This window comes from Apium graveolens, chromosome 2 (assembly GCF_009905375.1).
Source record: "Apium graveolens cultivar Ventura chromosome 2, ASM990537v1, whole genome shotgun sequence".
Taxonomy (NCBI): Eukaryota; Viridiplantae; Streptophyta; class Magnoliopsida; order Apiales; family Apiaceae; genus Apium; species Apium graveolens.
This window is the reverse complement of record NC_133648.1, coordinates 245,597,312-245,620,830: the sequence shown is the minus strand read 5'-3', so window position 1 is coordinate 245,620,830 and position 23,519 is coordinate 245,597,312. Positions and strand designations below refer to the sequence as shown.

The 23,519-nt window shown below is 37.3% G+C and overlaps 3 protein-coding genes across 3 annotated transcripts; 2 read left to right on the top strand and 1 right to left on the bottom strand.

Moving 5' to 3' along the window:
* Positions 1-3,490: 3,490 nt before the first annotated feature.
* Positions 3,491-4,213, bottom strand: LOC141698950 (uncharacterized). Its single transcript, XM_074503480.1, has one exon. The coding sequence runs from the start codon at positions 4,211-4,213 to the stop codon at positions 3,491-3,493; it is 723 nt and encodes a 240-aa protein (XP_074359581.1).
* A 2,201-nt stretch (positions 4,214-6,414) lies between these two features.
* On the top strand, positions 6,415-12,853 carry LOC141708276 (E3 ubiquitin-protein ligase SINAT5-like). The gene is made up of 3 exons (XM_074511809.1): positions 6,415-7,006; positions 11,699-12,085; positions 12,254-12,853. Exons 1-3 carry the CDS (start codon positions 6,722-6,724, stop codon positions 12,614-12,616), a joined length of 1,035 nt encoding a protein of 344 aa, XP_074367910.1. The 5' UTR covers positions 6,415-6,721; the 3' UTR covers positions 12,617-12,853.
* A 1,934-nt stretch (positions 12,854-14,787) lies between these two features.
* On the top strand, positions 14,788-16,099 carry LOC141706230 (uncharacterized). Its single transcript, XM_074509040.1, has 2 exons — positions 14,788-15,309; positions 15,412-16,099. The coding sequence occupies exons 1-2, from the start codon at positions 14,833-14,835 to the stop codon at positions 15,790-15,792; spliced, it is 858 nt and encodes a 285-aa protein (XP_074365141.1). The 5' UTR covers positions 14,788-14,832; the 3' UTR covers positions 15,793-16,099.
* Positions 16,100-23,519: the final 7,420 nt, after the last annotated feature.

Here is a 23,519-nt window from a genome sequence, read left to right as displayed (position 1 = left end):
GGATCTTCATGTAAATGTCACTATCGAGTGACCCATACAAGTAGGCAGTCACAACATCCATTAAATTTATTCGGAGCCCTTCTATAATTGATAAACTTATCAAAAATCTGAATGTTGTTGCATCCATTACCGGGGAATAAGTTTTTTTGTAATTGATTCCCGGTCTTTGTGAGAAGCCTTGAGGAACAAGGCGTGTCTTGTATCTCACAATTTCATTTTCTCATTTCTTTTACGCACAAATACCCATCTATATCTAACGGGTTTTACACCTGCAGGTGTTTGGACAATAGTGTTATTCCCAAAGAATTAACAATGAGATTTACAGAAGGGGGGTTGAATGTAAATCTCAAAAAAAATTTAAGTTTTGAGCAGTTTCAAAGGCTAAGTTTTTGATGAACAGTTGTGTGTGAATTGCTCTTTGAGCAGGTGCAGACAGATATATATTCAAGACACAAATGTAAAGAACACAAAGGCTTTAAAAACTTTTCTGGTGGATTTGTTGTTCCACCAGAGATGTGTATTTCAGAAAATCTGTGATTCAAAGAATTGATCACAGCTGCGTCCTAGTACAAACTAGATGATTTTCTCTCTATATTTTTCTAAACAGCTCTGAAAAATTCATTATCTAATTACTAGCTGCAACTTGGTTTATATATCACCAAGTTTACAAGTGAAGACAAAAATAAAATATAATTTTTAAAATAGTTCTTCACATGTTTTTTCTTCATTTCTCTATCCAATACAATCTAGGATAATCTGTGAATCTTTGAATACTTCCTTGTTTGCACCAGAATGGAAATGCTGCATTTTCTTGATTCCTCCAAGAGGCTACCACATTCCAATTGTCTCTATCAACCCATGTGCCTCTGTCGGCTTATGAATTGTCATTATCAACTGCTATTGAACTGAGCATCCGTTGAAGCTTTTCATCCGTTGATGCTTTATCAGTTGAAGCTTTACCCGTTGATGCACTCACCCGTTGATGGATATTATCCGTTGAAGCTTTAAAGACATCCGTTGAAGCTTTATTTCTCATCCGTTGAAGGCTTTTAATCTATCAGTTGATACTACTTCATTTATACAAAATTACAGGGCATGAAATATTTACAATTAGCCCTCCTATTTGCATATCCACTAGTAGTCAACATGACTTATAATTTCCCACAACTTCAAAGAATTATAACATAAATACAGAAACTGAAATGTGTTACAATACTAAACTTATTTCTAAGTAAAGCTACTCCATCAACGGATAGCCAGAGTGGTCTTATCCGTTGAGGCTACAAATACTAGATTTCTACTTAAGTGTTTTGCTTAACTTATCATCAAACTAATACACATATTCCTAACAAATAGGTCCAAAAACTTGGAATTTTTTAAGTGATTTCAATTCTGCTTATTAACTTATTTCCACTTTGGCCAATCATTTCTTCTTTTACATTCATAGATCGATCTAGGCTCATGATCCTCGATTTCCTCAGAAATGTCAAGTGCAACTGCATATGCAATTATATCATCCATGACAATTTCTTTTATGTTCCACCTCTTTCCTTAAATGACAAAATTTATCGAGATCTCTTCATTATCAACAATTTCAGGTGTTTGATCATCCTTGGAAGACGTCTCTTCAGTGATCAAATTTATGATGTCATTTGATATTCCAACTTTCTTATCAAGTTTCCTTTTTTTTCTTGGAGTTTTATCCTTGGATCCAATAGGTCTACCACGCTTCTGGCATGTTTAGACTCATATGCTAGCATGATTTTATTATCTTCTTCGGGAAGTTTAATCTTACAAGGAACATTAACAGCTGGTATATGTGACTTTGTCACATTCTTGACATCAGTAAATGCATCAGGTAATCTATTTGCGACTTCTTGTAGGTGGATAATCTTTTGAACTTCAAGTTCACAATGATTTGTTCGAGGATCATAATGAGACAGGGATACTGCATTCCATAAAATTTCTTGCTTTTCTTTTTCAAATTTTGTCTTATCTCCCCCCAATGCAGGAAAATTCGTCTCATCAAATTGACAATCGACAAATCTTGCTGTGAATAAATCACCAGTCTTGGGCTCCAAATATTTAATAATCGAGGGAGAATCAAATCCAATATATACCCTTAATCTTCTTTGGGGTCCCATTTTTGTTCTTTGGGGGGGGTATTGGAACATAAACTGCACACCCAAAAATTTTCAAGTGGGAGATATTTGGTTCTTGACCATTTACCAGTTGCATTGGGGAATATTTATGATAAGAAGTCGGTCTTAACCGGGATAAAGAAGCCGCATGTAATATTGCATGTCCCCATGCGGTAGTTGTTAAATTTGTTCTCATAAGTAATGGTCTCGCAATTAGTTGTAACCTTTTAATGAAAGACTCAGCAAGACCATTTTGAGTGTGTGTGTGGGCAACGTAATGCTCCACTTCAATCCCAATAGACATACAATAATCTTTACCAGATTCGGATGTAAATTCTCCTGCTCTGTCCAATCTTATTTTCTTTATATTATAATCAGGAAATTGTGCTCGTAATCGAATTATTTGAGCAAAGAGTAGTGCAAAAGCCACATTACGAGTGGACAATAAAGTAACGTGTGACCATCTTGTTGATGCATCAATGAGTATCATAAAGTACTGAAATGGCCCACTAGATGGGGTAATTGGTCCACATATATCTCCTTGAATTCGCTCCAAAAATTTTGGGCATTCAATGGCAACTTTCACAGGAGATGGTTTTGTTATCAATTTTCCTTCAATACAAGCAACACATGAAAAATCTTTGGACAATGGAATAATTTTGTTTTTGAGTGGATGTTCATTTGAATTTTCAATAATTCTTCGCATCATTGTTGAACCTAGATGGCCTAAACGATCATGCCATATAGTAAAATTTGTCGGGTCAACAGATCTTGTATTAATAGTCATGTGTGATTCAACTAGATTTATGAAAGTATAATATAATCCAGAATCATATGATGAGAGTTTTTCTATCACATGTTTCCTCCCTGAGACTATAGTCGTGATACATAAATATTCATTATCACGTTCATTTATCGTCTCAATATGATAGCCGTTGTGGCGTATATCTTTAAAGCTCAAAAGATTTCTTTTTGATCGGGTGGAAAACATTGCATTTTTCAATCAATAAACATGTATCATTGGGTAGCACTATATTTGCTCTTCCGGAGCCTTCAATTATATCCGATGCACCAGATATTGTATTTACATTAGCTTTGGCTAATGTTAGATGCGAAAAATATGCTTTATTTTTCAAAATTGTATGTGTTGTTGCACTATCCGCCAAACAAAAAGATTCCTCATCTTTTATAACACATGATGAGAGGCTGCTGGCCATTTTTCTTCACGAAAAATTAAATAAAATTAGAAGTAGAGGTAGAACATCTCAAGTTTCATTATCGAAAAGAAATTTATATAGGCAACTGATAAGGATAATTATCATAGATCAAAAGTCAATGTAAGGCCTTGTTTAGTTATTCTTAGGCTCATCACCACCAAATTTAGGCATATTTACATCAACATCTTCAAAGAAATCACCAACTTCCATGTGAGTAAAGGCCGAAGGATCAACTAGATCATCACTTCCAAGATGTGCTTCAAGATGGGCAATCCCCAAAGGATCATTCTGTTCGGTGAAATTAGTTTCAACATTCTTTAAAGATGCTTGATATAGGTCAGCAAAGTGCTTAGAGGTACGATATGTATTTCTCCAGTGACCTTTCATTCCACATCGACTACAAGTACTTTCACCCATTTTCGCCATCGTACTTCCCTCGGATTTTTCCTCTTTTATTGTCCGTTTCTGGTAGTAAGGCTTTCTTTTAAAGTTGGGGGGATTTTGTTGATTACGGCATCCACCATGCACAAAATCATGACCACGGGCACGTCCACGCCCATGCCCACGTCCAACTGTTTTATCATCTCTATATTCATTATTAGTCACCACATTCACTTCAGGGAATGGTGTTGAGCCAGTTGGACGTGCTTGATGATTTTTCAGCAAAATTTCATTATTTTGTTCAGCAAGAAGCAAAACAAAAATCAGCTCAGAATATTTTGTGAATCCGCGTTCATGATATTGTTGCTGCAAGAGCATATTATTTGCATGGAAAGTGGAATATATTTTTTCCAGCATATCTTTATCGGTGATATTCTCGCCACATAATTTCAATTGAGATGTAATCTTAAACATCACAGAGTTATACTCGCTCACACTTTTATAATCTTGCCATCACAAGTGTAGCCAATCATAGCGAGTTTTAGGAAGTATCACCAATTTCTGGTGATCATATCTTTTTTTGAGATCCTTCTAAAATGTTGATGGATCTTTAATAGTCAAATATTCAGTTTTCAATCCTTCATCAAGGTGGTGGCGAAGAAATATCATGGCTTTTGCCTTATCTTGTTCGGAGGTTTTATTTCCCTCTTTTATAGTGTCACCGAGACCCATTGCACTAAGATGGATTTCAACATCAAGAATCCATGTCAAATAATTTTTTTCGGTGACATGAAGTGCGTTGAATTCAAGTTTTGTAAGAGTCGACATTTTGATTACTAAAAAGAAAGGATAATACACATTAATATCAAGTTAATGATATATCTTAATTTAGAAGTTCACCAAAATTTCATATTTCACATGTATAATAAACATAATAAAAAAAATCAAAAACAATTCATGGCCATGAATTTATAATCATACCCATGAATTTCTGCTGTATCTCAAATTGGTTCTCTTTCGTGTGCATGCTTCGTTAACATTTTTATAATAAACACATTCGGTCACTATTTAAAAATATGCAAGGAAAACACATATGCATTAATATTTAAAAACGCATGATAATATAACATGATGATGGTGCATTGAATTCAATCTAATGGTACATTGAATGCAATCTATTGTATAAAATGGCTAATTATGATAAAGTCAAATCTGATCAGTTTCAAAGAATACCAATTTACTCTATGAATATGATTTTATCTGAAAAATTATAAAACACGAAAAATGTAGAAAATTCCGGGACCTTTCCAGAATGGCAAGATTCGTTGAAAATGAATAAGTAACGAATTCAGAAAACAGATATTTGTGAACTGTAGATCAGAATCAACTCCTAATTATGATAGTCTTTTGATATTTAAGACATCAAAATCGCATTATATGGTAATGGAATGTAAAGACAAAAGGTATATATCGAAAACGACTTTCAGAATGGTATGACTTATAATATTTGAACTAATATTCAATTTAATATGAATTTTAGAAGTCACTGCATATCATCCTGAATCATACAATCAGATTACACAAAATGCAGATTTGACATATTTATAAGCAGATTTTGGAAAAACGCAAAGAAGAAAGATTGTAGATAATCAAAAAGTCTTTACAACGAGTATAAACTCAATAAATTCCGATGAATAATGAATCATACAAAATATACAAGAATTAGGCACATAACAAGCACATAAAGATCATCCAATTTCAACCGAAGCAAAGTAAACTAAAAATAGTGTACTTACCTCACGAACAAACTGAAATAATAAAATATTCGTAGAATCCGTCTTCTTGGATTTCCAACACCTATTTACACTTTGATGATCTCTTTTAAACATTTAAGTAAAACTGATCTCCTTATTTTATAAGCAAATCGTGCTGATAACGTGTTATATATAATATATATAAGAGAGATTGAGGGAGAGAACTAGATAATAATGAAATAGATCATCTTGTTATTCTATATCATAAATAAAGTACAAACAAGCCTTATATAGGCTAGTAGAATGGATGTTACCAGGAAAATGGAGAGCCAAAGTTGCTAGTAATTAAAATAATCATATGAAAGACTAAGAGTCGTCTATTAATACATAACAATTGGGACATTTTTTCAAGAGAGAAAGCTTTTACCAAGATAATCGTAGAAATTTTTTGATTCGGTTATAAAATTTCATTGAATTCGTTACTAATGTAGAATAATAACTATATGTAAATATAATAAAAAGTTTAACAAATAATTTTTTTAAAAAAAATTGATTTTAAATTTGATTCTAGTGTAAAATAATTTTGGATAAACATGATTCTACTGTGAATTTACTACAGAATTACTTTAAACTATTTTATCAGATTTCAAAAAAAAATTATATAAAAATTATGTAATTTCGTTTTTAATTTTGTAATTAAAATTTATAAATATAAATGATAAAAAATAAAATAAATTATGTAATCCTCCATAAATTAGCACCCTATATTGAATCCCTGTTACGTCAATATGAATGTCAATAATAAAAATGCGATTTTTTTATACCTGCAAGCTACAACATGTTACATACGGGCCCATCCAGCCCAAATTGACAATAATCCCTATCTTAAAAATTGAACGTTGATCCTTGTTCTTTTCTCTTTCATTCAAACAAAAAAAAAATACAGACAAAACAATACTATTTTTTTTCAACATTTTCAATATTTTTCAGGGCAGATACATAAATTGATGTTTGTGTGAAAAAATTGTGTGTATCAATTCATATATTTAAATAGAATTTGATCAGTCAATCCACCCCTCCATCTCCTTTTGTTTCTTCTTTTCAAGAAAATAAGAAAGAAGAAACAAAAGGAGGGAAAGATTTGCAGATAAAAAATAAAATCTTGGGAATTTCAAGACAAAGATTGAAACTTTACATTTTTTGATCAAATTGGTGAAGTGGGTTGATCATGGATTTGGATAATATTGAGTGTGTTTCTACAGATGGGATGATTATGATGGAAGATGATGATGATTTGATTACTCATAATAATCCTTTTCCTTGTAATCTTTTTAGTAATCATCATCAAAATCAAAATCTTTCAAAGCCTCATAATCATAAGAATAATAGTAATGTTAATAATAATAATAATAATTTTAATAGGGCTGTTCTTGGTTTGACTCCAGCTACAAGTGTTCATGAATTGTTGGAATGTCCTGTTTGTACCAATTCTATGTACCCTCCTATTCATCAGGTTCATTTCCTCCCCCTCTCCCTTTATGTCATTATATGTAGGTTCATTTTTGATTTAAAGTATTGGCCTTTGGTTTTGTTCATTTTCGAATGCTGATGTTGGGTTTGATGTGATGTTCTTGGATTATTTCTTTGTTTAGTTTGGGCTTGGTGTTTATATCACAAAAAGAATTCTTCTTTTTCTTTGTTTGATTTCGTTCTTTGGTAGATAATGGATTTGGTGCATTGTAGATATGTGTTGTCATGGGATGTGTTTTACAATTCAAATCAATAAACTGGGTGAAAATGCTTAGGACTATTATTAATCAGGGAAGAAGAAGAGAGCTTAGAAAACTTATAACCCTGATCCTCATTTCCTCCTTGCTACACTTGGACATGACAAAGCACATGGTAGCAACATAATGAAATTAAAGTAGAATCATGCAGCTGCTTATGATTACTCAGATATTGTCTTCTGTCTTTAGTTCCTCCTTAGGTGCCTTGTCAACATTTACCTACCACTTACGTGATGAGCTATCATGCTTTCCTGGATAGAATCAGTTGCTGGGGACTTGGGGTGTTAGACCAGCACACTAGAACTGATGTGCATTCTTGTAATGGTGAGCCAAGGTGTTAGGAAGGATCCATCAGAATTCATGTCCATCACAATAGTCAATAGACAGTACAGTACATGAAAGTAATCATGTAGCTAATTACTAGGAGAAAAACCATAGGATCAAATCATCAATATCACTCATGCCTTGGTTTCCACCTCCCTTACAAACAGACACCTCTTCGACTTAAAGTTAGTATTTAACCTTAGTCATAATTATCCACGTCATTTGGAAGTATCAATTGATCTTTTACAACTACTCTGCACTTGATTTTCAGTCGTGCAATGGTGAACGAGAAGGACCTACACCAAGAAAATAACTGTTCTATGTTTAGTATATGTCCCAATCTCCCAAGTCAAAATGCCATAGAGACAGTGCCATTTCAACAAGGAGCCGGACTCGATGCCTACCTATAATATATATATATTACCTTAGTGCCCATGTTACGTGTAGGCGATGCATTGATAACTATTCTTGTGCAACAGTTGAATTTGTGTGTTAAACCATGCGCTAATCCTAAACACTTACGTCTTCTACGATATCGGTGTGTAGCATGTCTTTTAGCAACGTTTTTAGTCTCATTCTTTGTAATTGTTGTGTGTTATAAATTCATTCATGCTAATGGCCAGCGAATGTAGTTTCTTAGGTTTTTATACGCAACAAGTTTACAGCTTTATTGAGGCAGGGCATGTTCAAATAAAGGGTTGAAAGAACGGGGTAATATCTATCGCTATAAAGACATAAATACAATCAGATTTATCAAATGATTATCATTTAAAAAATATACATCATCTCTCATTTATAATAATGATTATTACAATAATTTTTATAAAAAGACCTATTAATTGGAAGCCAATGAAGGCCCTAATAAAAAGGAAGCTACTTATTACCTATATCTAATACTAGTAACCATTATTAAACAAGGAAAACAACCTAAACTCATTTTATGGACCATTCCTAATAATATACTTAATAAAACTAAAATGCTTGATCAGTTACATTTTATTTGCCTTGAATTAAAGAACTTCCTCTACCCCTTCCATTTGTTAGTTGAAGTAACACATTAGAAAAATTGGTGAGTTAGTGCGAAGTGGTGGACTCATTTGAATATTTAAATGGTTAAAACTTTACTACTTTTGAAAAATTTTAAAATGTAAAGAATTGAATGAGACATCCAAAATTAGAATTTGTAAAAATTGAAAGGGACAAAAGGAGTATAAGATAAGTACACATTACCTTTTTACATATCTTTTTTTTCCATGAGTTCGGTGTTGATAAAGGTGCACTTTGTTGCACGATTAGTATTGCCTCGCGCTTAGGCGCACGATGTATGATTGGGTGTGATTCTCAAATTGTCCAAAAGTGCTCTTTAAGCGCGCTTAAAAAGTGTTCAAAGGTGCAAAGATTAGTGAAAGACAAAAAATACCCTTAAAAAGAAAATAACCTTATCTTAAGTGTTCCACACAAACGCAACTCATGGAGCATCTTCTCTAAGTCCAATAAATGAAGGCGATGAAGAGAAAGAGCGACAATTTGGTGGGTCAAGGATTGAAATAAATGACTTTGAAGCCTTAAATTATTGAACAGTAGTGATTAATGCTTCATTATTGACATATTTATCATGTTTTATATACTTCCCACTATGTTTGAGTGTTTAGATTATGTCAAGTGTTTTTTTTTGTAAAATTAATGATTTTTCGGTCAAAAAGTGCGCAATTAATGGCGCTTCACGAATCGTCTTTCAAAATCCGGGTCTTGCTTTTTTACAATTAGCGCGTTAAACAACACTGCACAAGTTTTCTATAATAAGGAAGAATTCATATTCCTTGAACGAGAGTCCCCACAAGCTGTGTACATGAACTTTTGCATTTGCAAACTTGACTTTTTAATAAAAAGATTCAGGAATTATAGTCAAATTGAATTGTTTGGAAAGTCCTTTGATATCTTAGGAGTGCCTTTGAATCATTCATATTCTCTTTTACTATCTCCACATCATCAATATATACCTTTAAGATTTTTCGTACTTTCCATATAGTTGTCTAAGTTCTATTTTCTTTTTGGGAAATTATGAATGGTAGCCTTTTGCTTTTGACTTTTCTAAATGGTGCCTTTTTAGTTTCTGACTTACAGGTGGTACCCTTGTATTTTAAGTTTCATGTATACCATGTCATTCTATTAATCAAAAGTTACATGAACTTTAAAATTTAAGTTAGTCATTTAAACTTAAGTTTACCCACTTTCAACGTCCGTAACAATATATTACAAATTATAAACATAATCATCACAATATTTGAATAAACTATATTTTAAAACTTAACAAAGTATTCGAAAGAATTTTCTTCAGGCCTGCAAGGGTTGGCTCAGTTTGTTAAAGGGGGGATAACTATTTTTCTTGGTCACAGGTGTGAATCCCACGGGAGGAGAATTTATGATTATGCCTCCTGAGTCAGAGTTTGTCGCTTAAATGCGGTTTACCTTGGTTCACGTGGTTTGCAGGCTATTGCGTGGACCCGTAGAGTTTACCCGGTGCGCACCCAAAGGGTAGCGGCTGCGGGTTACCTACAATAAAAAAAGAAGAATTTTCTTCAGAATACCATTGTCCTATTAATTTTTCAAACAAATGCCATTGGTTTTTTGACTTTTCCGTGTGGTACCCTTATATTTTAATGTTTGACTAATGTTTGAGTAAAAATGGTACGATATGTAGATACCAAAAATACAAGGGTACCAATAATAAGTCAGAAATACGAAATGGCACAATTTGGAAAAGACAAAAAAGAAGGTTACCATTGGTAATTTCCCTTTCTTTTTCGTATGTATTAACAATTGGCTAATAACTAGAATCATGTGGATAAACATACTTTCAAGTGCACGAAGTATTTCATGAAGTTTTGAAATTTGAACCTTGAGTACTATGAGATCTACATGAGAAGACATGTTGGCTTGAAACTAGGCGGATGATGATTCTTGCTACAGATCGTGCTTTCGTCTCGCTTGGTTTTTGCTTCAGTGAATGGGCGACGCTTGAAAATCCGTTAAAAATATAACTAATTAATATGTACTAGGAATTAGCTCCTAAAGCCACTTGATCTGCGATGTTAAGGAGATGGTTGAAAGAAGGGGTAAGGCCTATCTCCATAGAGAAAATTGGTTGAAACACAAATAAAATCCCGTTTATCAGGTAATCATCAATTGAAAATATTCATTTTTTCTGATTACTAATTATAATTACAAGAGCTTATATAGGAATCCATTACATGGGAGCCGTGTAAGTTCCTTGTACAAAAAGAGCTAATTCTTATCTATATCTAATAATGATAAATTTATATAGTAAAGTCATTTTTATTATTTTACTAGCATAACCTATAATATTTCTATTAAAAAACTTACTTAAAATTACTTGGACGTCGATAAATTACAGTTTTATGTCCTTAAATAGTAATAAAGTATATACGAATTAAATTGTTAAATCTTTTGTGTGCAAAAATGATGAATATTAAAAAGCTAACAAAAATGATGAAAGACTAAAAAGCAAGAGTGCGAAGTTTCCATAATGATGATCGCGAAGAAAACGAGTACAAGTAGGAATGAAGCATTTTATCAACAAATTTGTGAAATTGAGCTTTAACTTGAATTTGTGTGAATAATATGTGAGTGGATAGAGGATTTCCATTATGTCGAGTTATAGATTTAAGTTGAAGTTAAAATATATTAGCTTATAAGTTATGACCCCTGAGATTTCCATTAGGACATATCTCGTTTTTCGGGTATTTACAATTAGTTTATTAAGTTGATTATTTGATTTTATAGAGTGTGGTGTATTGGAAATTTCACTTCTCTTTTCAGTCTCTGAAATATATATATATATATATATATATATATGGAAGTATGAACTAAAAGCAGCAGAAAGGGTTTCTTTACATTTGGTATATTATGGTTCTAATAATATTTCAGAAAAGAATTTTGGGCTTTGTGCTCTATGGCTTTGTTCCGGAAACTACTTTGTAGTCTGACCTTGAATTCATTATTGTTGTTTTATTTGTCAGTATTAAGCTATCAGTTATATATAAATTTGACCAGTAAAATTTGCCTCGTTGCAGTGTCACAATGGTCACACACTGTGCTCCACCTGTAAATCAAGGGTTCAGAACCGATGTCCTACGTGTAGACAAGAGCTCGGAGATATCAGATGTTTGGCCCTGGAAAAGGTAGCAGAATCACTTGATTTCCCATGCAAATATCAATTAATGGGATGTTCTGGGATATTTCCATATTACAGCAAACTTAAGCACGAGACAGTTTGCGACTTCAGACCATACAATTGCCCATATGCTGGATCAGATTGTTCTGTTACAGGAGACATTCCTTTTCTGGTTTCCCATCTGAGAGATGACCACAAAGTTGATATGCACACAGGATGTACTTTCAACCACCGATATGTAAAATCCAATCCCCGGGAAGTTGAAAATGCAACTTGGATGCTTACTGTAAGTTTTTTCCTTCAATTTTGTTCTGGTTTTCCATGACTACGACAGTTGAATCTTTTCTATATGCTTTTGTAATTGAACCCCCAAGACATGCAAGAGATAAACTTGAAACTCCGTGTTTGCTGTTATTCGTATATTTAATCATGGATATGGCGTATTTTGTATCAGGTCTTCCATTGCTTTGGTCAGTATTTTTGCCTTCATTTTGAAGCTTTTCAACTTGGCTCGGCCCCTGTATACATGGCATTTCTTCGTTTCATGGGTGACGAGGCTGATGCTCGCAGTTACAGTTACAGCTTAGAGGTAGGAGCAAATGGCAGAAAGCTCATTTGGGAGGGTACCCCGCGTAGCGTTCGCGATAGTCACCGGAAGGTGAGGGATAGTCACGACGGCCTTATAATTCAAAGGAATATGGCCCTTTTCTTCTCAGGTGGGGATAGGAAAGAGCTAAAACTCAGAGTCACCGGACGAATATGGAAGGAACAACATAGTCAGGATGCTGGAGTGTGTATGCCTAATATCTCTATCTAAAAAAATTAGTTATTTTGAAGTAAATTCCCTTGTCTTGTGTTGGATCTTTGCAAGTTGCTGTTTAATAATGTACTGGAAATTGGAAAAGGTTGAACTTGACAAGAAGCTTAAGCTTCAGGTAACTGTTTATTCTCAATCCCCCTTTGTGACTATAAGTGTACTTTATATCTCAATATGTGCACGTATGTATTTATGTACACAGGTATTTGCAATTTTGTAAATCAATATTACTCGGAACATATGCATTCTTTGAACTTTTGTGCAAACTTGCTTTGCCTGCAGGGCATGGCTATGTCCGTTACAGTTGCAGAATATTACATTTTCTCTTCACCATTTAGTTTTATATTGGTTGCCTGAATATTTGATATTTTCATGCTCTTAAAGTGTTACTGAGTTTTGTACCGGCCAAGACTTCTCTATGCGTATGATGGTCAACATACTAATATGAGTAACCAATAAAAATAATTAAAATATTTATTCACTATATTAGTACTTGATATTTATTGGTTGTGGTTAAATGAGCTAAAAGAGTATTTTAATTAAAACCGAATTTTAATATTTATTAATATGTTCTCCGTGTATATGTTGTATACTTGTACTGTTATTACTAATTATGTTTTATTCCTGTTATCCAAAAAATGTAAATAGAAATACATATAATTTTATTAACAGATAATGTGCCTGGATAGAGTAATTTGCCACACCATACATGACATCTATCCTTTTCCTTTTCAATGCATTTCAGTATTCTGAAATATATACTGGACTGGAGAATGAAACTTTTTCACCTGTATAAAAATTTGAACTTTATAATACCCCTACAACGCCAATAAAGAAAAAAGATATTCACAGATATCCCCGTAAAAAGTCACTACAACAAAATGAGAAATATAGTGTGAGTGCTTTTGCAATTCTAGAATTTTCTACTCCGGTGGCTTGTGAACCAAAAATCCTGTAAATCAGGAAAACAGTAACAGTGACACGCACGGTTAACTCGACAGGACCACAGTGTATTTGGAGGATAGCATCAGCAAATCTAAACTAGTAAAAGTAAAATGTATTTTTAGCTAATCTAATTCAACAGAAGTAGCATCAGTGTTGAGTGCAGCACGTGAAGATCGCTTCTGGAAGCACTGCAAGTGGACTTCACTATGATCTCTCCCTAAAAGAGCCAAAGTCTGACAAATATGTAAAACATGGAATTAGTCCGGAAGGTTACAAACGGTATAAGGAGTAAAACATGTACTCCTATAAAACTATACCTGTCAAAAAATGGATATACATGGTTTTGGACCGTTAAATATGGATTTGGATTGGTTTATGATCCAAATTCCATTTTCAAACAAATGTGATTTTGGACCGGTTTGGATAAATTCTATTTTACTAAAGTATATTTGTATAATAATTTTGTAAGCATAAAATTATTATTATTTATGTTATTCTAATTTCTAATAGGATATTACAAATATAACTATTATGATATCATAATATAATAATAATAAATACAAGTCTTGTTCTCTTAATTCTCAAAAAATGCTTCATAGGCCAAAACTCAAATGGATCCATTTGATGCTGTGGCTTATAATATTGTTATGGGAGAAAGTGGGAAATTTGATAGTTAAGTGATCTAGGGCAGCTGACACCGAATTCTGTTGCTCAGTTAAGTGGTTTTGTGGCGCTGTGCTGTGATAAGGGTCGATCACCGATTCTGAAATTGTTTTTCTCTATTTATGGTGTGCGGTACTATGGTGGTCAAGTATATTTCGACTCCCGACATCGAAGGATGAAGATTGTTAATGTTAGGTCATCGAACTCCGGTTATCACTCGCAATGGCTGTACGTTGGGGGTCCTGACTTGGAATTTGTAAAGCCTTGCGGGAAAGTTAGCCAGGGCTCGATTGATTATTTAAATAACATGGAGAAGCACGATACTGCCTATCTCGATGAGTTTCATGGGTCGAGGACATGGTATACGCACTTAGATTTGAAGGACTCTGGTTTTTTAGGGATGCACGATTGTAAGAGAGATGTATTACTTGTTATTGCCCTTATTTTGTTCATGTACTTAGTTTTTATACTTGTCATCGTCGGCTCTTGCTTATTTTAATTTTCGCAAGTGCCAATATATAGAATGGTTGACTTGTTGTTTTGTTTGTTTCTTTGTAGTGGAAGGTGCTTCACTTAAAAAGGTTTTAGACGGTGGGATTCGAGGAGGAATGGACAAGGCAATGATGTTGCTGCAGCGTGCCGCGAGGAAGCCTGCTGATGCGGCCAGGGCTGGACCGTCGGGGGTTCCTCATTCAGTTTCAATTGAGTTGCTCGATGACCAGGGAAACAAGGTAATTGAAGACAATGAGAGGGTTGTTTCAGATCTCGTCCGCGTGGAAGGTAACCCTCGAAAGCGGTTTCGGAGGGAGGATGATGAGGTAGTTGTTGGAGGACGGGGGGGCGGAGTCGAGGGTGTGAACAAAACTGTGGCCATCGCCGGGGAAAGGGTTTATGGAAAGACCGTCGACCCTCGATCGAAGAAAGAGGTGATGAGGGTCGAGATTCAGCCCACGGAGCGATGGACGGGGGGATCAACCGTGCCCTTGAGAGCACTTAATCTCTTTAACTTACCTCAGGATTTGGTTGCTTATGATGGGAGGAAGCGTGAGGACCTTGTTGATCGATGTAAGAGTCGGGCTGGGCGGGTACGTGCATTCCCTTCTCTTTCTTTTTTATGTGCATGTTCCTTTGTTTTCATGTTCGGTCATAGTCGTTTATAGTCATAGTTGTCGACCCTGTTTTTACAGTTTCTTTCCGATTTTATGCATATACTGGAGGATTACAAGGCTGATGTTGATGGTGAGGCTTGTTCCCAGCTCGAAGCTGAAGTTGCTGCCTTGAAGGGGGAAAAGAAGAAGATTGCGGTGGGTTTTGCGGAACTCGAGCATAGGGTGGCTGATTTGTCTAAGGCAAATTCCGCATTGTCGAAAAAGGTTGTTGAGATGGAGGCTGCTGAGCAGGTGTCGAGTGGGAGGATACGAGAACTCGAGGGTCGACTGCTCGAGGTGGAAAGGGAGCTTGAAGAGGAAAGAAGCAAGCGACAAGGCTTGGACCGACAGGTCGAAGGAATGGATGGCTCCTACAAGTTGATCGTGAAGGAAAATGAAGATTTGAAGAAAGAAGTATAGAAAGCTGTTGAAGATATCGCTGGTGCTCTGGGCGACGGTTATGGATGATGTCTCCGACGGATGGAAGAGGCTGGTATTACCGTCGAGGGTCATGCCTTTGATGACTATCTTCGTGACCTGGCATCGAAGGGTGATAACGCATGAAGGCAGGGTATGCCCTGAGGTTTTTTGTAATCGGATTTGAATATTTTTATGTGTTTAAGAGTTTTACTGATAACACCAGATGATGGATTTGTAGGAAGTTTAAGGTATGCGATCCATTGTTTAAGTTTATTTCCATGTTGTAAGCAGTTGCATATTGGCTGGTTTTAACATCTATTTGTCTCGAGTTTGAAATATTAAGCCGTTTATCAAGTTTGTGGTTGAGTGTTTAAATTATGAGAGAGATTTTATTGCCCAGACCGTCGACATGAAGAGGCTGTATAAACATTTGCCTAGAAATGAATGATTTTCGAGTCTCCGATTATTTGAGTTATATATATATATATATATATATATATATATATTGTTTTTAGTTAAGTAAGGAGCGAAGAAAGTGAAAGTCTGTGCTTTTTCCAAATTAAAGGAATTTGTTCATCATAACCTAAACACCCCTCGGTAGGAGCCTCGTAACGACCCCCATTACATCGAGGGTTTGTCTTTGAAATGGCATTTACTGCCTCAAGATAACAAGTTACAACTGAGATTAAATTACTGATAGAACTTTTTGAGGTGAATTCCATTCCAGGCATTTTTGATGGGTTTCCCGTCGAGGTGAGCAAGCTCATAGGTCCCCGTACTTACAAGTCTCGAGATCCGATAAGGGCCTTCCCATGCTGGTTTGAATTTTCCTGAGACAGTGGGTTGTGATGCTGCGGAATCTCTTAAGACAAGGTCGTTGACCTTGAAGTCTTTGGGTTTGACTTTTTTGTTGAAGTACCTTGCAGTTTTTTCTTGTTGGGCGATCATCCGCATTCGGGCTTCTTCCCTTGTTTCTTCTAACAGATCATTGTGAAGGCGAAGTCCGACGAGAGATAGAGCAGGATCGAATACGTCGACCCGTGGTGAGGTGAGACTTATCTCGACAGGTATGACGGCATCGACTTCGTATGCAAGTCGGAAGGGAGTTTCGCCCGTCGCACTTCGGGGAGTCGTCCTATACGACCACAATACATTCGAAAGTTCGTCGACCCAACATCGGGGTATTTCTTCAATTCTTTTCTTCAGGCCTTGTAGGATGGTTCTATTTGTTACCTCTGCTAGTCCATTTGCTTGGGGGTATGCTACAGATGCTTTGATGTGCTGGACTTTTAATTCAAGCAGGGCCTCCTCAAATTATTTTCCTACAAACTGAGTGCCATTATCAGAAACTAAAATTCTGGGGATCCCAAAGCGAAAGACAATGTATTCCATAAAGAATTCTATCATCTTTTTTTCTTGAATTTTAGCAAGGGGTTTTGCTTCGACCCATTTGGTTGCGTAATCCACAGCGACTACGATGTATTGGCACTGATTTTTGGATCTTTGAAAGGGACCCACAATATCTATTCCCCATTGGAAAAATGGGCATGGGCTAAGAATAGAGTTTAACTCAGTCGTGGGTCGACGGTTTACATTTCCATGCAGCTGACATGCTTGACATTTCTTGACGTAATTTTCACAATCTTTCCGGATTGTAGGCCAGAACAGGCCTTGTCAAGCACAGATTCCCGTATGTATTTCTACGATCGCTTGGAGGGCCTCTTCTGGAAACAAGCAACGGAGTAGAGGCTTAGAGAGGGCACGTCGATATAACTCCGAGCCCACAACACAGTAGTTCCTGGCTTTGAACATGAGAGCGCGGGCTTCGGACTTATGCTCAGGCAACTTGTTGTCGATAATGTACTCAAGGAAGGGTTGGCGCCAATCGAGCCTAGCCTGGATTTGATTGACTGATACTTCGTCGATAGAGGGGGTCTCCAAAATGTCGACGTATGTTGGGCTGAGATTAGTGGGGAGGTTGGAAGAGGCTAGTTTGGCTAGAGAGTCGGCCCACTGGTTCTCCTCCCTGTCGACGTTTGACATTTTCCATGAAGGGAATTTGCTAAGAAGCTCTTGTGTTCTTGTTAAATATCGGGCCATCCTTTCATTATGCGTCTTAAATTCGCCACTTATCTGTTTGTAAACCAACTGAGAATCCCCAAATATGTCAATGACCTCTGCTTCGAGATCGGATGCGAGCTTTAGCCCGGCAATGAGTGCCTCGTACTCGGCCACGTTGTTTGTGGCGGAGAACCCGAACTTGAGAGCCTGCTGAATTTTGAATCCTCCTGGGCTGATTAATATGACCCCTGCTCCTCCAGAGCTGGATGTCGAGGAACCATCAACGAACAGAAGCCACGGACGAGACTGATCCTCTTCAGGTTTGTGTGTCTTGGATTGGAACTGGCATTCGGCGATGAAATCTGAGAGAACTTGGGCCTTGATCGTCGTTCGAGGTTTATACTCGATGTAGAACTGGCTTAACTCGATGGTCCAAGCTGCGAGCCTGCCTGTTATGTCGGGCTTGTGCAGGATTCTTTTCAGAGGAAGATTGGTCAGAACATGGATTTCTCTCGCTTGAAAATAATGGCGTAGCTTACGACTCGCGATAACGAGAGCGTATACGAGTTTCTCGACTTGAGGGTATCTTGTTTCCGCGTCTCGAAGTGAGTGACTGATGTAATATACAGGAATATCTTTTCCCTCATCGACACGGACCAATACTGCCGCGACAGTTTCGTCGGAAGCTGAGAGATATACCCGTAGCGGCTCACCTGTTAAGGGTCGTGTTAAAACTGGAGGATTTGTCAAAAACATCTTTAACTCCGTGAAATTTTTTTCACAGTCTTCGTTCCATTCAAACTGCGATGATCTGGAAGCTTTTTTCATTGCAGAGAAAAATGGGAGGCATCTCTTTGAAGATTGAGGAATGAACCTTCGAAGTGCGGCTATACACCATGTGAGCTTTTGTAAGTCCTTAATGGATCTTGGTTTGCTCATTTCTAGAATAGCTTTTGTCTGAGCTGGATCGGCCTCGATGCCTTTCTGGGTAACCAGGAACCCCAAAAATTTACCTGCAGTAAGGCCGAATGAACACTTTGTCGGGTTCAGTCGCATGTTATTTGCCCTTGCGTTGGTGAACGTTTCTCGAAGGTCTGTCACGTGGTCGGATGTAGCTTTTGACTTTGTGATCATGTCATCAACGTATATTAGCATGTTTCTTCCTATCTGCGAGGAGAATATTTTATCCATTGTCTGCTGAAAAGTAGCGCCCGCATTGATTAGTCCGAAGGACATTACTTTATATCCAAAGACCCCCCTGTGAGTGATGAAAGCAGTTTGTTTCCAGTCATGGGAATCCATTTTAATTTGATTATACCCCGAAAAGGCGTTCATAAAGGACAGGAGTTCATTTCCCGCTGTGGCGTCGATGAGTTGGTCGATATTGGGCAAAGGGTAAAAATCTTTAGGGCACGCCCTATTCACATCTGAATAATCAATGCACATTCTCCACTTCCCATTGTTTTTCTTAACCAGAACTACGTTTGATATCCATGTGGGGAATTGCACGGGCTCGATGAAGCCGGCGTCGAGGAGTCTGTCGACCTCTTGGTCGATGGCTGCTCTTTTCTCGGCCAAGAATATGCGTTATTTCTGTCGCACAGGCCTGGTGTCCTTACTGATGTGCAGCGAATGTCGAGCAATGGTCTCTGGGATGCCAGGCATGTCCCTCGGGACCCAAGCAAAAATATCGGAAAATTCCCTGATGAGGTTCGTGATTTCTTTTTTGAGATCTGGTGAGAGGTTTTTGCCGATTCTTGTTGTTTTATCGGGGGTTACTTCAAATACTTCTATATCTTCTGTTTTCTCGAGAGGGGAGCATGAATTGCTTGTGGATGAGTCGATCAATTCTCTTGGATCGATGTCTAGCACTTGATTAACTCCTAACTCTTCCTCTGTCTTTTTTCTTGGAGAAACGGTGGTTATGTAGCATTGTCTTGCTGTTATTTGATCCCCAATCATTTCTCCCACGCCGAAATCTGTGGGAAACTTCATTTTTAAGTGGGAGATAGATGTTATAGCTCGGAGTGCGGTGATCGTTGTTCGTCCCAAAATGGCGTTGAAGATTGAGGAAGCGCTAATCACATGGAATTTGACCATTTTCTAAATCTGACAGGGTGGGGAGCCGAAAAGCACTGGCATGTCGATGGTTCCTACAACGTGAACCTCATTGCCTGTGAACCCGTATAACGGGGTTCGGGAGTTTTCGAGTCTTCGATCTCCTATGTCCATTCGGGAAAAAGCATGGTGATATAACACGTCGACAGAGCTACCATTATCGACCAACATTTTCTTAACCGTGTTGTTTCCCACACGTGTTGTGATGACAAGAGCATCTTGATGACCTTCGATGAGACCGGGACGATAATCGTCATCAGAGAAAGAGATGACGGGGGAGGGATTCGCTCGAGGGCGTTTAGCTGTCGAGGGATTGACATTAAAGACTTCTCAAGCATAAATCTTGCGAGAGTTGTGGGAGAGGCCCCCGGCGGCTACGCCACCAAAAATAACGTCGATTACACGATCGTCCTCGTCTCGACGGTGACGTCTGGGTTCATCATCGTGCTGCACATAGTGGACTAGTTGCCCTCGACGAATTTTTCCTTCGATGAGATTGCTAAGTTGAAAACATTGCTCTGTTGTATGGCCGGTGTCTTCATGATATTCACAATATCTGGAGCTTGGGGGTCTTCCAGGTTTCATGGGTCTTGGAGGGCGATAATCCGGTTCCGTTTTTAACACCGCCAAAATTGTCGTTTTTTCGGTGTTGAGTTTAGTGAACTCTTTTTCAGATCGATTGTGTGGCTGCAAATCTCTTTCTCTTCTATCCCTCGGGGGAAGGTCCGATGTGTGAGGCGGGGGCGACCTACGGCGCTCTCGGCGCCTTTCCCTCGCAGGGGATCGTGGACTGTAGCTTCGGCGTCGTTCATATTTTGACGATCTCCGTGGAGATTGTATACAGCTTACCGCTTCTTGAAGCATCATGCGGTGTTCTATAATCTGGAATGCGGCCTGTAGGGTTTTCGGCCTTTTTTCAAAGATCTCTTCTAGAAGGAGGCCATGCCTAGACTTATCGATGCCCGCTGTCAGGAAATTGACAGCCATCTGTTCTATTAAGTCTGGAATTTCTGCTATCTCTTCTCTGAACCGGGTTAGAAAACTCCTGAGACTTTTGCCGGAGCATTGATGCATTGTCATCAAGGATGCTGTAACTTTGATTCCTTTGTAGTTGCTGGAGAACCGGGCTAGAAACTTGCTTTTCAGAGTTGTCCACGAGTCGATTGACCGAGGTGGCAAGTTACTGTACCATCGGAGAGCCGTGCCTTGAAGGCAAGTGGAGAAGAACTGACACCTAGCGATCTCCGAGTGGCCGAAGAAAGCCATGCGACCATCAAACGTGTTTAGAAATGCTAACGGGTCCGAGGATCCGTCGAAATGATCGAGGGCAGGTGTCTTCAACGTCCTGTCGATGCGCGCCTTCTCAAGCACTAATGATAGGGGGCTCTCGGAAACGGTTTCAAAGCCTGCCTGATTTCTCATCAAGGTACGCATCTGGGCGATTTCCTCCTGCATTTTAGCGAATTCCTCGTGAGATATAGATATCGTGGATTCTGTCTGACGCGAGACATCGGCAGATGACACCGTCCTCTGTCGACGTTCGCGAGGTTGCGAATATGTCGACTCTGCCGACGGTTCATACTCGTACTCCGCATCGTCCTCGTCATAAAATTCATCGCCTTGTCCTTCATTTTGAACTTGGGCTTGTTGGAGCTCTCGACGAAGACGGTGAATCTCGCGTTTTCGCTCAAGCTTAGCCTGCAATCTTTGAGCTTCGTGTTCTAGAAACTCGAGTTCTTCATCTGAATCAAGTGAGTCTTCTGGATTCTCTTGGTTTTGGGCTTTTAGCCTTTCTTTCTTTTCCAAATGCAATCGCATGTCGCTCGAGAGGACTTTCTTTCCTTTAGAAGTTTGAACTCTAAAACGCTGATCTGACGCAGTTTTTCTTTTTCTGTCCCTTTGGAGTGAGTCCTTCAAGCCTAGAAATTGGTCTTCTGGAGGAGCCTCAGGTGGAGGGAACAAACATTTCGGCTTCAATGCCGGTTGTTTAGGGAGCTCGCGATCGCCGTGGGTCGAGGGGTCGGCGGCATCTTCTGCCGTCAACTCCTTTACCTGAGTCGGTCCGGCGGTTCCCGGATCAAGCTCTTCTACAATCATCTTCTGGTTGGATCTTGTTAAAGCAAAGCTCCTTCTAGCGCCAAATGATGTTCTAATAATATTATTATTATTAGACTACAGTTTTAGGAGATGATCTTCTTTGCTTAATTTTCCCAACCCCTCTAAATGGGATTGTTGTCTTTTATTTATACTAAGTCTCAAATGGGCTCAATTCTTACAATGTGGGCCTTCTTGGACTTTACATAATGTATTGTAATTATTCTAACTATAATTCCTTTGGGCCGTCTTGTCCTGGTCCAACACCTGTAAATCAGGAAAACAGTAACAGTGACACGCACGGTTAACTCGACAGGACCACAGTGTATTTGGAGGATAGCATCAGCAAATCTAAACTAGTAAAAGTAAAATGTATTTTTAGCTAATCTAATTCAACAGAAGTAGCATCAGTGTTGAGTGCAGCACGTGAAGATCGCTTCTGGAAGCACTGCAAGTGGACTTCACTATGATCTCTCCCTAAAAGAGCCAAAGTCTGACAAATATGTAAAACATGGAATTAGTCCGGAAGGTTACAAACGGTATAAGGAGTAAAACATGTACTCCCTCTGTCCCTCCCATTTGTTTACACTTTCCTTTTTGGGATGTCCCTTCCAATTGTTTACATTTCAAAATTTTCCAAAAATAGTAAAGTTTTTATAATTTTTAAATTAACTACATCCACTACTTTCCTCCACTATACCCACTTTATACATATAATATTAATTGGTCTCACTACTTTACTCACTTTTTCAACTTTTCTCCACTACTTTATCATTTTTCTTAAACTCCGCGCCCCACCCAAATGTAAACATTTGGGAGGGACGGAGGGAGTATAAAACTATACCTGTCAAAAAATGGATATACATGGTTTTGGACCGTTAAATATGGATTTGGATTGGTTTATGATCCAAATTCCATTTTCAAACAAATGTGATTTTGGACCGGTTTGGATAAATTCTATTTTACTAAAGTATATTTGTATAATAATTTTGTAAGCATAAAATTATTATTATTTATGTTATTCTAATTTCTAATAGGATATTACAAATATAACTATTATGATATCATAATATAATAATAATAAATACAAGTCTTGTTCTCTTAATTCTCAAAAAATGCTTCATAGGCCAAAACTCAAATGGATCCATTTGATGCTGTGGCTTATAATATTGTTATGGGAGAAAGTGGGAAATTTGATAGTGGAACAATACAATTTGATCTGCTTTTGCTGCACATATGGTACCGTGCTTTCATAATTCAGAATAGGATATAAGTAACTATTTATATATTTATAAAAAAACAAAAAGAAATCAGATTAGTACTGTAAAATAAAGAAGTATAATTTTTAAAAATAAACTTAGATTAGAGAACATTAAAAATTAGCTTCAGCCTTTAGATTACAAAAATATAAAATATATATTCCCCATCTATACTATACTATATATTATATTATA